Source organism: Miniopterus natalensis, chromosome 9 (assembly GCF_054644295.1).
Source record: "Miniopterus natalensis isolate mMinNat1 chromosome 9, mMinNat1.hap1, whole genome shotgun sequence".
Lineage (NCBI taxonomy): Eukaryota > Metazoa > Chordata > Mammalia > Chiroptera > Miniopteridae > Miniopterus > Miniopterus natalensis.
This window is the reverse complement of record NC_142089.1, coordinates 18,972,781-18,987,810: the sequence shown is the minus strand read 5'-3', so window position 1 is coordinate 18,987,810 and position 15,030 is coordinate 18,972,781. Positions and strand designations below refer to the sequence as shown.

The following is a 15,030-nucleotide window of genomic DNA, read 5'->3' as shown; positions in this document are numbered from 1 at the left end:
CTATAGTCCAGGTAAGAAATGATGAGGTGTGATGAGGCAGAGAAGACTTGGCCACAGTTGGCAAGGGGTGAAGGGCAGGGAGGAGTTCAGGAAGATGCCTGGGTTGGGTGACTGGGAGGATGGTGAGGATCAGGGGTCCAGGGAGCACTTGGAGCAGGAATGATTGGGAGGAAGCTTTGGTTGGTTCAGAGCAGAGTACACAACCTCAAACACATATGAGTGGGTAGCAAGGAGCTGAATCTTCAGAGGCTGGCTCAGGTCTCTTGGAGCTGTCTGCACAAGTTGGGTGTGCAGGCACTTTTGGGAACGAGAGCCTCGGGCAGCCACAAGGCCTCTTTCCAAAGATGAGGCTAGAGACCGGGGGCCTCCAGCAGCCCATATTCAAAAAATACTTGCTTTCATCCCAGGCATTGACCCAGTTCCTGAAAAATATATACCATCATGGGTTTGTCTTGGGAAAAGGGTTGTTGATCTTGACATAACAAGAACCCTAGGAATTTGGCTAAAGGAAAACAGATATGGAAACCATTTGTGATGAAAGAGTGTCAGGGCTCAGTCAATAAAGGCTCACGTCAGGGATGAGAGGTGGCTTGGGTGGCAGGGAGCATGAGTCAGCCTCCAACCAGGGTCTCGGTGCCCTCTGGCCATCACCAAGACACTCCCAGAATGGTGTCCTTTCCATCCCCCAGGGAGGAGTGCAGTGGGCAGGTGGAAGGAAAGAGGGCTTGGGAGAGGGTGACGAGTACCTCCTATATGTCATATTCTCCCTGGCCAGCCTGGGGATGGAGGCTGGTTTATGCTTGGTCCTGGGACATAGAGATGCTTCAACTCTGAATCCGATCCGGGCCATGTGCATGAATTAGTTAAGAGATAAAACCAAAAGGAGGCACTCTTGGGAGCACAGAAGCCAGATGCTATATTGACCGAGAGAGGAGGTGCAGAGAGAAGGGGACATTGCAGTTGAATCCTGTAGGTTACAGGCCAAGCAGGGACTCCCCATAGCTAGGGAACCCCAGTGGAGTGGCACCCACTGGCAAATACAGTGCCTTGTACACAGTATATGCTTGGTGAGTGTGTGAATGAATGAATGAATGAATGAATGAATGAATGTCCTCCTAAGGATGTCAGTTTTCAGGAAGGCTGAGATTTACACTGTTACATCTCCTAACAGTCCTCCCCCTCAGTTTACAATTAAGCAACAGTCCCTTGCAGAGTCACTGTTGTCACCTTGTGGAGGTGGCTATCAGCACCCCAACATCCTGGCAGCAGGAGAAGCTTCTTAAGAAGAAATGCTTGCCACGAAGTCTGCTCTGAGCTCTCCTATTACCAAGAGAAGGGCTTAGAGCTTTCTGCAGAGGAATTCAAAGCCACTTTTCCCATAATCAGCTATACGCATTAAAGGGAGTGATTTTTTTGTTAATCCTCCCAAGCCAGCTTCCATTAATGAAGCCCCATTTAACGGAAGTCAATTTACCAAAAAGAAAAAAAATTGAGTGTAATTGCTTAAATACATTTTATGTTGTACCGCAATAGCAATTTCCTGGGTGAACTTGGAATTCCCTAGGCCCCCCATAGTGAAATTAATGTGGACAGGAAGGTTTGAAGGGGAGAATCTCTCTTTGTGTGTCTCTCCTTTAATTATGATTCTGAGAGGGAGCAAAATTAAAGAGGATGCTCGGGGGAGGAGAGAGGGGAACAACAGGAACAGAATGGAATTCAGCCTAAACTGTTCCACTGCCTTTCTTCATGCCTGCATGTTGTGTCGGCTTCATGCAGTGGCTAAGTACATAGGCTCCGAGTGTGATGGCCTGGGTTTGAATCCCACCCCTGCCAATTAATAACTGTGTGATCTTGAGCAATTTGCCTAACCTCTCTGTGCAGCCAGTGGGAAAGGGCATAAAAAGCAAGTGCAAAAGCAGAAAAGCACAAATAAAGCAGTGTGTGTTCCAGTTCACATAAGGTATTCTGTTTGGCTGGAGAATGGGTGTGTGTGTGTGTGTGTGCGTGTGTGTGTGCGCGCGGACGGGTGCATACTCAGCGAGGGCAGGCAGGTGGGAGTCAGACCAGGAAGGCTTCACTGAGAAAGTGGCATCTGATCAAAGGCTTGAAGGAAGTAAGGGGGTGAGCCACTCGGAGGTCTGAGAGAAGAGCCAGGTAGCAGACCAAGGGAATGTCAAGTGCAAAGGCCCTGAGGCAGAAGCAGGCCTGGCCAGTTTTGAATAGCAAGGAGATCTTGTGGCTGGGCATAAAGAATAAAGAAATGAGGAGAGGGGGAGACAGGAGGGGGAAGGTACACTGGGTGTTTTACGGCCTGTTGGCCATAGTAAGTTATTTTACTCTGAGGATTGGAAACTCAGAGTAAAATATTGGTTTGTTTTTACTTAGCTCTGTTAAGGTACAATGTACATAAACTAAAATTACCCACTTTAAATGTACAGCTCTACAAGTTTTGTCAAATACGTGCATAAATTATTGATTTGCTCTTCTGCTTCATCTAACCTGCTGTTGACTCCGTCTCTCTCGTGTAGTCTTCATTTCTGACTGGTTCTTTTTACAGTTCCTGTGTCCTTTTTAATGCTCACTATCTCTTTGTTTAGTTCTGAGATCATCCATTCTTCCCCTGAGGTCCTTGAGCATCCTCATAACCATTTTTTTAAACTCTGCATCTGGTGTCTTGGTTGCTTCCATTTCATTTCATTCTTTTTGGGGGGAATTTCTCTTGTTCTTCCCTTTGAGGCATATTTCTTTGTCTCCCCACTCTGTCTCTGTGCACTAGGTAGATCTGCTCTGCCTCCCCAACTTGTGATGACTTTATGATGAGGGCGTCTTGTTGAGCTCAGTAGCGCAGTCTCCCAGGTCACCTGAGCCCGGTGCTCCAGGAGTGCTTCCTGTGGGTTATGTGCGCCTTCCCGTTGTAGTTGATTCTTCAATGCTGTTGGCCCTTTCGTGGGTGGAGTTAACCCTCAGGCTGGGGAATATAAAGATAAACCTCGATCACCGTGTATGAGTTGTTATGCAGGCAGAGTTGCTCCCAGGAGGGTCTGGTGCCTGCCAAGATCCCCCTTTGGGTGTGCCACTTGTGTGGCTAGTTGGGTCAAGCTCTGGTGTACTCTGAAGCCCACCACGGGTTGTGTTGTTTCTGGGTCCACTTGGACAGGGTTCTGGTACACGTCAATGTCAGACATTGTGTGTAACCAGCCTTGGGCTACCTCCCTGGAACTTCCAGGCTATTCACTGTTTGTGGCTGCATCTACTGGGCCTGTGTGTGCATGGGAGGGGCCAAGCTGTGTACAAGGGTCAGTTTCCTCCAGTTTGGAGCTGGGGGCAGATCTATAAAAGGTCTAAGGCTATTCCACCTCCCTCCGAGGTTACCTGGTCTTCCTCCAGAGCCTTCCGAAGAAACACTGTAGAGTGGGCCCAGGCTGGCCGTGTTCGCAGAAGGGGGGCAAGTACTTACTGAGTCTCCGCCAAGAGCTCCTCCAGAAAAAGAGCTCCCCAAAGGTCCCTGCTGGGTGCAGCCAGCAGACCCCTCTGCAGGACTCAAGCACAGCAGAGTGGTGTAGCTAGTAGTTGGAGGACCGGCGGTGCACTCCCCGGGCGGGTGCTGTAGCAGTAGGAGTGCTTGACTCCGGGGAGGCGGCGGCTGGGTCTCTAGCAGACTCTTCTCTCCCAGGCAGGCTGAAGCCCCACTGATTTTCACGACCAGATGCTATGTGGGCTTCTCTTCCCGTCTCTGTTGCTCTGGGTTGGGGATCCCCTCATGGCGTCGAGCCCCCACGCTCCTGGTGGGAGGAAGTTTTGACGCACATGGGGGGCAGCCCTTTGCGCGTCTCCGCCCTCTTCCCAGTCTCCGTGCGGCTTCTGTAAATCGTGGTTATAATGCTTCAGTTCAGCCAGCCTTCAGTTGGTTATTCAGGTTGACTGCTTGGTAATTTAGCTGTAAATCTGGTCTGGCGCCGGGTGGAAGTGAATATGGCTTACTCTACAACCATGTTGGAATTTGTCCATCCCCTGTAACCACCGCCTCATTCAAGATGCAGAACATTCCCATCGCCCAGAAGATTCCCTGTACCCATTCCCCGGCAGTCCCCACCTGTGCCTCACCCCCGGCTCTGGCCACCACAGTCTGCTCTCTCTCACTGTAGGTCAGTCCTTTCCAGAGTTGGATATAAATGGAATTGTACAGAATATGCTCTTTTATCACTCGGCCTAATGCTCTTGAGGGTCACCCCTGTTTTTTCATGTGTCAGTACTTTTTACTGCAGGGTTCTGAGTGAGGCATGATACCATCCCCACAGCAGAGTTTGTTGTGATGATTCCAACGTGGAAGCCCTGGTTCTTTTTGTTGTTGTTGTTGTTTTGTTGTTGTTAATCCTCACTCGAGGGTATTTTTTCCGTTGACTTTTAGAGAGAGTGGGAGGGAGAGAGGGAAGGGGAGAAGGGGAGAGAGAGATCAATGTGAGAGAGACACATCGATTGGTAGCCTCCCACAAGCGCCCCAGCCGGGGCCGGGTAACGAACCTGCAACTCAGGTACTTGCCCTTGACTGGGACTCGAACCTGAGACCCTTCGGTGCATGGGCCGACACTCTAACCACTGAGCCACATTGGCCAGGGGGCCCCCAGTTCTTTGATAGATGCCAAGAAAACTCTCAAATGTGCAACATTTAAGTCCAAGGAGGCAGGAGCAGAACAGAGTAAAGATGCATGAGCAGCTCAGGACTCTGCGAGGCTGAGCCTTGGGAATTAACAATGAACAGGTTTCCTGGCAGCAGGTGAAAGTGTGGGAGAAATGGGGGGGGGGATGACCCCTGGGGCTTTGCCAGGCTATGCAGTTCAAGCAGATCCCAGGGCCAACTTCTGCTTACATTCTTGATCATTGCTCCCTTCTTGCTCTTGGGACCCCATCACCCTCCCTTCATTCCATTTTGCAATAAACAGCTTTTGGTTCTGAATTATTCAGGTAATTTCTCCCTCTTTTTACTTCCTTTATGTAAATAGCCTCTGAGCTTTGTCATTGAGATAGAATTGAATTTGGCCTGGGGTAAAAAACACAACCCACAATACTGTTTGTGGCTCCTTAGAAAACTTAAATGACTCGGCCTGTAATAAACTACTTTAAATGGAATCTGGTGAAATACTGTAATTGGTTTCTATAATAGCTCTTACCATAACAATATGGGTTATATTCCTGGAGTTTAGTGTGTGTCAGCATTTTCATTATAGTAAAATCTCAGTGTTGCAGGGTGCGAAGCTCGTTGGTTAGTTTTTTTGTTTAGTACCTATTAATGGAGACCTACCATGCTCTTCTCTTTGCTCCTCCAGATCCTCTCCCCTCCCTTATGCATCCTGTTCCATGCCTAGGAAGACTTACTTATGGGGCTGCATCAGTATGCTCCCTTGCTTTCTGGCTCCCAATTGGGCAAGATCAACAGAAGCATCAGCAGGAGATTGGAGGAGGGGAGGGAGGAGAAGGAGTTCCAGGTATTCATTCTTTGCCCCCTCCTGGTGCAATTTGCACAAACTGGCTGTAGTCCTGACTGAAGATCTGGGTCCATGCAGCTGTTTCCTTCAGGGATAACCATCTGCTCTGTGGAAAGTGGTTTCCCTTTGTAAAGAATCCATTAAACTCCTGGGATTTTTCTCATATGACCTTGCCAGCTGTTTCCTGCTGGAATCCTGACACACCTGCTTTGTGCCAAGCATTCTGTTAGTTACTTGGTACAAAGATGAAGAGTAAAAATGCAGAAGAAAATAGCAACTGCCACTTACCAAGAGCTCTCTATTTGCCGGGGACCATGCTAAGGTCTTTCTGTGCATTATTGCATTTAATCCTTGCACCCCTTTGAGGGTGGGGTTATTATTTTATCAAGAACATCACAGAGAGCGTAAGTAATTTTTGTAAGATCACACAGCTGGCCCCTCTAGAGCCCAAGCTCTTTACCACCAGGCCACACGGCCATAGTCGAGGAGTTAGCAGAGGGAGACACGCACCTAAAGTGGATTATAATTTGAATAAAATACGGTGGCATCACAGAGGAGGGGCAAGGAAAATTATATTGATTGAGCTAATACATGCCAGGTACTGGGCTAGGTTTTTTACCCAGAAGGTGTCTCGCTTACTCCCACGAACTCTTCGGAGGCTGGTGTTATTCTCATGCTCAGAAAGGTTAAGTAACTGCTCTCAGGTCACAGTGGCAGTTAGCGGTGAAACCTGGATTTGAACCAAAATCTCTGTGGCTTCAAAGCCAAGGAGAGAAGGAAAGGCTGCCCTGGGGATGGGGCATCTGAGAGCTTCCCGAAGTCCTCTCGGTGGCGTGTGTGGTGCAGGGGTGCGGGTATGTCCCAGGCAGAAAAGGCAGAGACACAGAACAGGAGACGCATGGAATACCTAGGAGATGGAAGGAGAGTCCTGGCAGCGGGAGCAGACTGGAGCAGAGTGAAGGTGCTGAGGGGAAGCATCCGAGGGCTTGTGCCTGAATAGAGGGGAAGACTGAGCATCTGGGCAGCTAGGAGGCTGTAGGTAGAGGAGAGAAGATGGAGGGGGTTTCCGGGGAGCAGGGGCATCAGCAGAGCTAGGAGGGGTGTCAGGGTTCAGGCCGAGTGTGGTGGAGAGGCCAGCGCTGAGCAGAGGCCATTCAAGGAGAGGGCCGGGTGGAAGGTTTGCAAGGCCAGTCTTGTGTAGACGCTGGGGAGTCACGGAAATAACTCTAGGAGGAAAGATCTGATTGAGCTGGAAGTTGGCTCAGGACAGCAGTTGGTCAAGAGGCTGGGGCAGTGGGCAATGACAATTGGAGACCTGGTGTCCCACCCACTGAGCTGATCTGGCTGGGACCCTGAGGAGGCTAACCTAAGGGAGGAGGGGGCAAGCCAGCAGGGCCAGGGAGAGGACCCAGAAGAGACCCAGGGCTCAGTGAGTGACCCCAAAATGGATTCTCACACCTGCGAAGGGCCACACTCCCTTTAGTGTTGCCCAAGCCCTTTGTCCTGACTCCTCGGAGGTTCCAGGGGTAGCCAAACCTCTCCACCTGGGGATGGGGCCCTAGCTTCTGCTGGAGAGCCCGACATTGGTCATCTCCAGGGGGGCTGACCCTGCATTAGGGGGTCTGGGTCTCTCCTGGGGGTGATGAGGATATCTGCTGGGGGCACTGTGCTAGGAGGACTGGACCTCTCTCCTGGGGGTGGGGAGACCTCTGCTTGGGAAGCTGGATCTTTGCTCTAGACCTGAAGGACCCACCCCCTCCTGGAGACATCTCAGGGACACCCAGTGGTGGAAAGGGCCAGCCACTTGAGGAGCTACTTCAAGCAGCTCAGGCCCCAGGCTACTGGAGGACACTGGGCCAGCACAGCCTTCCCTCCTTGCTCCAGGCTTGAGCGGAGGCCCTAGCATGCATGGGAAGTGGGGAGACTCCTGGATACCCACTCCCCTATCCCAACCATCTGTGTTCCTCTGACCCTACCACCTTCCTGTCCCACAGGTTCACCGGAGCCAGCCTCCCAGCCCCTGTCATCAGCAGCAAGAACTGGCTGCGGCTGCACTTCACCTCGGATGGCAACCACCGGCAGCGCGGCTTCAGCGCCCAGTACCAAGGTAGGCAGGCCAGGGCTGCCATGCTTACTCAGTGGGTGGCAGAGGGGCACCTGGGGGAGCTCACCCTGTTCCACACTGGGTCTGGTGTGGCTTCAGGGTACACTCGCCTCTGAGATCCTGTTCTTTTTTATTCTTTAATCCTCACCTGAGGATATGCTTATTGGGTAAGGAAGAGAGAGAGAGAAACATCAATGTGAGAGAGAAACATCGATCAGTTGCCTTCTGTACGCGCCCCTACCAGGAATCAAACCTGCAACCTAGGTATGTGCCCTGACTGAGAATCGAACCCGTAGCTTTTTGGTGTACAGGACCACATTCCAACCAACTGAGCCACACCAGCCAGGGCTGAGGTCCTGTTCTTATGTACAGACCCAGAGATCTGCATATCTGCATCGCTACACCTGCCATTGTGGTCCATTGCCAAAGGAAGTGACACTTCTCGAATTGTGTAGGCCAAGCTGCCCCCCTGCGGCCAGGCTAATCATAACAGTTAATGTACTAGACACTTGAAAAGCATCATCACATTTAATCCTGGTCATCACCCTGAAAGGTAAATACTGTCATTATTCCCATTTTATGGACAAGGAAACTGAGGCACAGAGAAATTAAGCCAGTTTCCCAAGGCCACCGGAACTGCCTTTTAAATCTAGAGTTCATCCTCTTAACCACTAGAGGTTAGCCTGTCCCAGTGTAAATGGGAGAACAGCCACATTTCAACTCTCTTTCATTTACTGCAGAACACAGTGTATTACAAACATAGGCAAAATAGTTCAGGGAGCACTGTGTTTTAGAGGCTCAAATCTGAGAAGAGCTGTCCAGTGGCAAGAGGTCAAGAGAACAGACCAGGAATGGCAGGTGGAAATTGCAAGTGAGCACAGTTCTGCTCCAGTCATGAAGACTTTCCTAACCCCAAGAACTACTGATAGAAAGGAATGGGTTGGAGCTCTCCACCACCCGAGGGGATGCAAACTGCAAGGGATGGATGGGACGACATTGCTTTTCAACCTCAAGTGTATTCGAAGTACACACAATTTACAGAGCTAAACACCAGTGGTTTGCTTCATAACCTGCTCATTAAGTCTTTAACTGTTACCAATTACAAATTGATGTTGGTTCTAATTGATTCAATAATGAACTTGGATTGCGTACCTATTAAGTATCAGGTCCTGTAGGAGGCTCTGGGGAACAAAAAGACGAGTAGGCTTACCCTGCGAGTGAGTGACTGAGGGACTGAGGTCTGAGTGACAAGGGACTGAGGGACTGAGTGAGTGAGCGACTGAGTGATGAGGGCCTGAGGACTAGGAACTGAGGGAGTGAGCGAGATAAACCAGCACACACGCAATGACCACACCTTGGGCCTGACAGAAGAGTGCAAGTGAACTGTAATCACTGCCCCCTGCTGGGGGTGTGCTGAGCGGGGAGCCACTAATTCCTAGTGGAGATCTTGGCACCTTGTCCCTCCCAGCCCCACTTCAGCCCCACCTCAGAGGCTCAGAGGCTCAGAGGCTCAGGCCACAACAGTGCAGCACCCTTCCTACCCCAGATGTGACTCTGGCAGCGCAGAGGCCCCTCCACGACGCCCCCGGCCAGGCTTTCTGACTGGAAACAGATAAAAGCAGCACTGGAGGCAGAAGCATCACCACGAAAAGCTGAGCCTTTTGTGAGTGGCCTCATTTCCTCAGCCTTGGGTAGCAGTACACCTTTGAAACATTTATAAAATAAACAAGAAACCCCCCTAGTCTGCGGAGTTCCACAAAGCCTGGCTTCGAGAGCCTTCCTGGAGACATTCCCACTGAGGCTGGGCCCCTGTGGGGGTGAGGCGCCTGTCTAGACTCTTCCATGTGTATCCAAAATAGAAAAGCAGAGACGAATGTTGTCATTTCATCTGATTAAACAGGTGCCGGGTGTTTCTCATATTTCAATTTACTCAGGGCCCATTTGTCTTGGTCATCGCTTAGGGTTTGATGCAGACAATAGGCAGTAAGAACCCAGGCCAGGAAGGCTCTAGGGGTTGGGATCACACACGGATTGCACATCCACTGTGTGCCAGGCCCGTATTAGGCACTGTCTGCGCATCACCCCTGTTGAGCTTCCCCACGACACAGTGGCAGATGTGTGTTTTTTTGGTTTTTTGGTTTTTCGTTGTTTTTTTTAAATATATCTTTATTGATTTCTGAGAGAGGAAAGGAGAGGGAGAGAGAGAAACATCAATGATGAGAGAGTCATTGATCAAGCCCGCAACCCGGGCATGTGCCCTGACCAGGAATTTAACCCCTATCGCCTGGATCCCAGGTCAACGCTCAACCGCTGAGCCACGCCCGGCCGGGTCAGGTGTGTTTTTAATTCCCACTTTTCAGCAGAGGAAGCTGAAGCTCAGAGAGGTTGTGTAACTAGCCCAACACACACAGGTCACAGCCTCCAAGTGGCGAAGCTTGATTTTGCAGGCCTACGTGAGTTTCCTGCAAAACCACAGGGCCCCTCTTACGGTGCTTTGGGTGTCTTACCTTTCCTATTTGACTGGTGCTTTTAAACTTTGTTTTATTAATCTCACTCCACTGTAAAAAAAATACACTTTCCATCACAACCCAGTATACACACATATCTGTAGAGCCAAAAGGAAAATGTCACTAAGTGGTATTTACCCTGACTCAACGTGAGGCACCCTGGAAATGTCTTCTCCAGTTCTTAATGTTAGTTGCAACCTCTAAAAGAATTTCACAAGTCTGTAGCAGAGAACAACTCGCAGTCTGGAAAACTATTTCACTCATGAGCCTCTTAGAAGTTGGCCCCGTCTTATCCCGTCTCCCTCGCCGCGGCCCAGCACAGGTTTGCACATTTGAGTGTGTCAGTGTTTATAAAGGGCTTTCCTCCTCGGTTGCAGGCACTTGGCATTTATTGCTTCATTCGATCCTAACAGCAGCTATGTGAAGTAGGCGCTGCCATCAGCCCCATTGAATAGGTGAGGGATGAGAGTGACAGAGAGGGTGCGTGGCTGGTTCGAGGTCTCGTCCCGGGTGTGTCAGAGCGGTGACTGGGACCCGGATGGCCGTGTTCACCTGGCTCCGGCATGCTTCTCTACAGAGCCGTGTGCTGATGGTGGGAATAAATGATTCTCCCTGGAATCTTCTTTTTCAAGGCTGGATGTACACAGTGAAAGGGTATACACTAATCATATAGTAATTCAATCAGTGATTCCGTCACGCAGGGCTGCTCAACCTCAGCACTACTGACATTGTGGCCTGGATAATTCTGTTGTGGGGAACTGTCTGTGCATTGTAGTGTGTTTCCAGCCTCCCTGGCCTCTACCCACTAGATGCCAGATGCCAGTGGCACCCCCTCCACACACACATACACACACACAGTTGTGACAACCAAAACGTCTGCAGACATTGCCAAATGTCTCCTGTGTGCAAAGTTACCTCTGATTGAGAACCACTGCTCTAAAGGAATAATACTTGGGAACTACCAAAGACCGATCTAGAGTTCCTGCTTGCAGATTCAGTCCAAAAGAGCGGCAAAGACAGGTCTCAGCCAGGGGTCTAGCAGGAGACTGAAGGCACACTGCACAGCTTAAACCGAGGGTTTAGTGAAGGGGGGCCAGTTACAGAGGTCAGGGTGGGATTGAAGGAATCCGTGGGGAGATGAGGCCCCTAGGGACTAAACAACACACCCCTTTACCAGGCTAGGGAAAGGGTCCAGCGAGGGAGTAGTGAGTGCAGGAGGGATCCCCTGGAATCAGTAACCATTGCAGGAGGAGGGAGCCCCAGGAATCAGTATCCAGCTCTCTCCCTCCTCCCTCCCTCATATCAGTTGTGCCTCCCACCTACCAACCCAACCAGAGGCCAGGAGCAAGGGCCCACGTGCCCTGCTCTGGCCTGATCTGTGCCCTGGGAGTCTAACCTGCTTTACCAGTGGGCTCCCTGTTCTCTAACAGTCCACAGAGGTCAGCCTCGGGGAACCAGAACAGGACAGAGACATTTGAAAAGTGGACCTGGGGAATCATAGCGCAGGATCTGTTTCACCTTTGCTCAGTGTTATGGCATTTGAGTCTCAGTGATGTATGGCATCTCTGAGCTCCTAATTTCCAACTCCTCATTGTATTGATGCGTATAGTATCCCAGAGAAACAAAAAATAAATTCACCAATAACCTACAACATAGCACATTCCATTCCTATCTCGCCCAATCAGAATTTAGGGTTGTTCGTGGCCATAAACAGTTGTAATGCCACAGGGTATCAGAGGATCTGAGTTCCAGCCTGGCGCTGCCTCCAGCTGCCTGTTGGAAGGTGGGCAGTGGTATGTAATTTAACAAGCATTTGCTATGTGACCCTACCACGTGACAGCATAGAAAGATGATGAACACAGGCAGACCAATGTCTGCCCTCCAGCAGAGCAGGTTAAGTGAAGAGAAGAGCAGACGCCCGTCTATAACTTCTGTGCAGCATGAGAAGAGCTATAATTGAGGCCCCTTAAAGGCCTAGGACCAGAGATAAAGGAGTAATTAGTTTTGCAGGAAGCACTTAAGAAAAGCCATACACACACACACACAAAATCCCACAAAAAAGTGGCAATGACTTCAACATGGGTCTCAAAATGATGCCAGACAGACAATAGAAAGATCATTACAGGTAGAGTGAAGGCACGAAGGCATGAAAGTGCTCAGTCGAGAAAATAATCATGTCTCCAGAGCAGAGATGGGCAAACCGCAGCCCGCAGGCCAGATGCAGCCCTCTGCCATCTAGCTAAGAATAGGTTTTACATTTTTAAACAGTTGAAGACAAAAAGCAAAAGGAGAAGATTTCATGACATGTGAAAATTGTATAAAATGTAAATTTCAGTGACCATAAATACAGGCTTATTGGAGCGTGGCTTCGCTCACTGATTTATGAATTGTCTCTGGCTGCTTTAGCGCTACCTGGGCTGAGCTGAGCAGTTTGCAGCCCAGACGGATGGCCCACAGCCTAATATATCTACTTCCAGGCCTTTTACAGAAAACATTTACTGGGTCAGAACAAAGTCCGCAGCCTAGAGCAGAGGTGAGCAGCGAGGGGCAGCGAGGCCTGAGGCAGAAGGTCAGGTAGGGCTTACGTTGTGCGAAGCTGCAGTAAAGCTGGGCTGGATCCCACGGGTGGTGAGAGGTGTTCAGAGGTTTTAACAAGAGGGGAGATCGGATCACGTCTCCATTTTACAAAGCTCTTGGGCTGCTGTAGAATGAAAACAGGGGGCCCAGTGAGGAGACTTTGAGATTAGGTGACGTGGACCAGGGGTAGGCCGAAGCAGCGGAGACGGACAGGACGAGACAGAGCAGATGAGCCCTTCCCGCGGTGCACCACGCTGGACTCCTGACTAGTTCGGTTTGGGAGCAAGAGGGGATGGGGAAGGAGGTGGAGGGGTCAGGGATGAATCTTAGGTCCCTGGCTTGAGTGAGTGAAAATGATCATATTAACCAGGAGGATCTTGGGCAGAGGCAGATGGGGGATGAATTTTGCTTGGGACACATTCTTGGGTCGTATTGGGATATCAGGGGTTGAGGGACTCCCTGGTAGGTAGTTGGCTCCTCTGCCAGTCTATAACTCAGAGAAGAAGGACTTGGGGTAGAGAGAGATGCGGAAGGTTCAAGGCAAAATAGAGGCTGGGGCCACCAGTCCTCTCTTAGAGCAGGAGTCCTCCCCATGTGTATAACGTGAGAGGAGGGGGCCAAAAGAGTGGGTTTTCAGAGTGGGTCCCTTGGAGGCCAAGGGGTTCTCCCAGCAGCTGTTCTGATAGGGGCAGAATGGGTGGGACTCCAGGTTTCCACCTCAACTTCAACCACTTCCTCGTTGATCTGCTTTGTGTAGCAGGTGTTTACCTAAAGAGTGTTAAAATGACAGTTCCTGTGTCTCACCTTGGGAACCACAGGACTTGAAGGTCCATAAGTTTCCTTCCACTTCTGAAAGACCACGGAGGCTGTGTAATCCTCTCCTCTGCCTCCAGGAACATTTCCAGTCCTTCTCAGAGTTCGTTGCTTTCTTGTTTTTTTCAAGACTGTAAGGAATCAGCATGAGAAGAACTTTTCTTAAATGCCCCCAGTGGCGAGTGATCACTAGAGAGGGACTTTCCTGGCGGGGAGAACAGCACCCCTCGCCATCACCATCCTCCCCATAGAGAGAGAATAATATTCACCCCATGGGGCTACTGGGAATTAAGAGGTCCTGGTGAAATATCTGGGACATGTCACATGCAAGGGAAATGGGACCTTGAAGCCTCAGCCCCACCAGTCATCTTGACTCCCTGTTTTATGGGGAAACCATGTGCAATAAGAGTAAGCTGGTGACTCTGGCTCCTCCTTGGAGATGTTTCCTTTGTCTGCCGCTCTGACCTGAAGTCCCTCCCTTCAGCCAAATCCTAGCCTGGCCCTGCTGTCCCTCTCTCTGTGTCTCTTGTCAATTCAACGCTGGTGACCAGGAGATGGAAGATATTCTACAGTGAAAGCCATTGGCTCCTCAGCTTTCTGTAATTCCTGTAAACAATTGTCTGCAGAATAAACTTTTCCACTTGCAAACAGTTTGCATTTGCTGAGCTGCTCGAGACTGTTTATAGAAACAAGCTGAAGCTTCTGTTTTTCACTTGAACCTGTGTGCTCTTGCTTGTGACTGATCCGCAGTCTGGACTAGAGCAGAGTGTGCCTCAGGCATCCCGTGGTCCAAGCTGACTCTTGTCCTCTTTTGTTAGCCTGCTGAGTTGCCAAATTCTTGCCAGCCTTATTTCCAGGTTCTGGGTCTCCAGGGACCTTTGCACAAATTGCTGGGGTTGTTGCTGCCTAGCTCAGGAGCCCACAAAGCCAGGCTTCTGAATTCAGTCAAGAGCGAGCCTGAACTGAAAAGTGAGCGTGGACACAGAATGTGGCACTCCTCACCTCACCAGTGAGTAAACCCATTTCTTTTGCCAGGAAATGAACTCAAGACACATACTCTTCTAAAAGTTGAACATTCATCCATTTGGTCATCAGACTATGACCAGAAACCTTCTGTGTGCCTGGCTCTGTGTTAGTCACAGGATACAGACATAGGAGTTCATGGGACAAATTGGTAGGAGAACCAGACAGGATGTTGCGTTGCATTAAGGGTTTCAGTGGTCTGCATGCAGTCTTAAGAGGGCATTGACTTCTCCCTGAGATGTAGACACAGCCCCAGAGAGCAGATAACCTTTGGGTGAGGCCTTGACCGACAAGAGGTAGCCAAGAGGAGAAGAGGGGAAACAGCACTGCAAAGGCAACTGAAACCAATAACTGATGGCCACAGTGACTCCCTGAAACATCTTCCTTTCAGTCCTTTTCTCCACTAACTTCTCAGAAGATGTTTGTGAAGACCACTGTACAGTCCATTTTTAATGGCAAAGCACTATTCTAGAAATTAGAGCAGTCCACTCCCACGCTGCCTCCCATCTACCAGGCCAGGGGC

At 50.1% G+C, this 15,030-nt stretch overlaps 1 protein-coding gene across 2 annotated transcripts in view; it reads left to right on the top strand.

Annotated features, from left to right (window-relative positions):
- CSMD2 (CUB and Sushi multiple domains 2) overlaps positions 1 to 15,030 on the top strand; it is a 483,560-nt gene that overhangs the window by 230,605 nt on the left and 237,925 nt on the right. For both annotated transcript variants that reach the window (XM_087820831.1, XM_087820830.1), the window contains exon 6: positions 7,478 to 7,590. In XM_087820831.1, the coding sequence (XP_087676957.1) occupies positions 7,478 to 7,590 (113 nt within the window). The remainder of the gene's footprint in view (positions 1 to 7,477; positions 7,591 to 15,030) is intronic.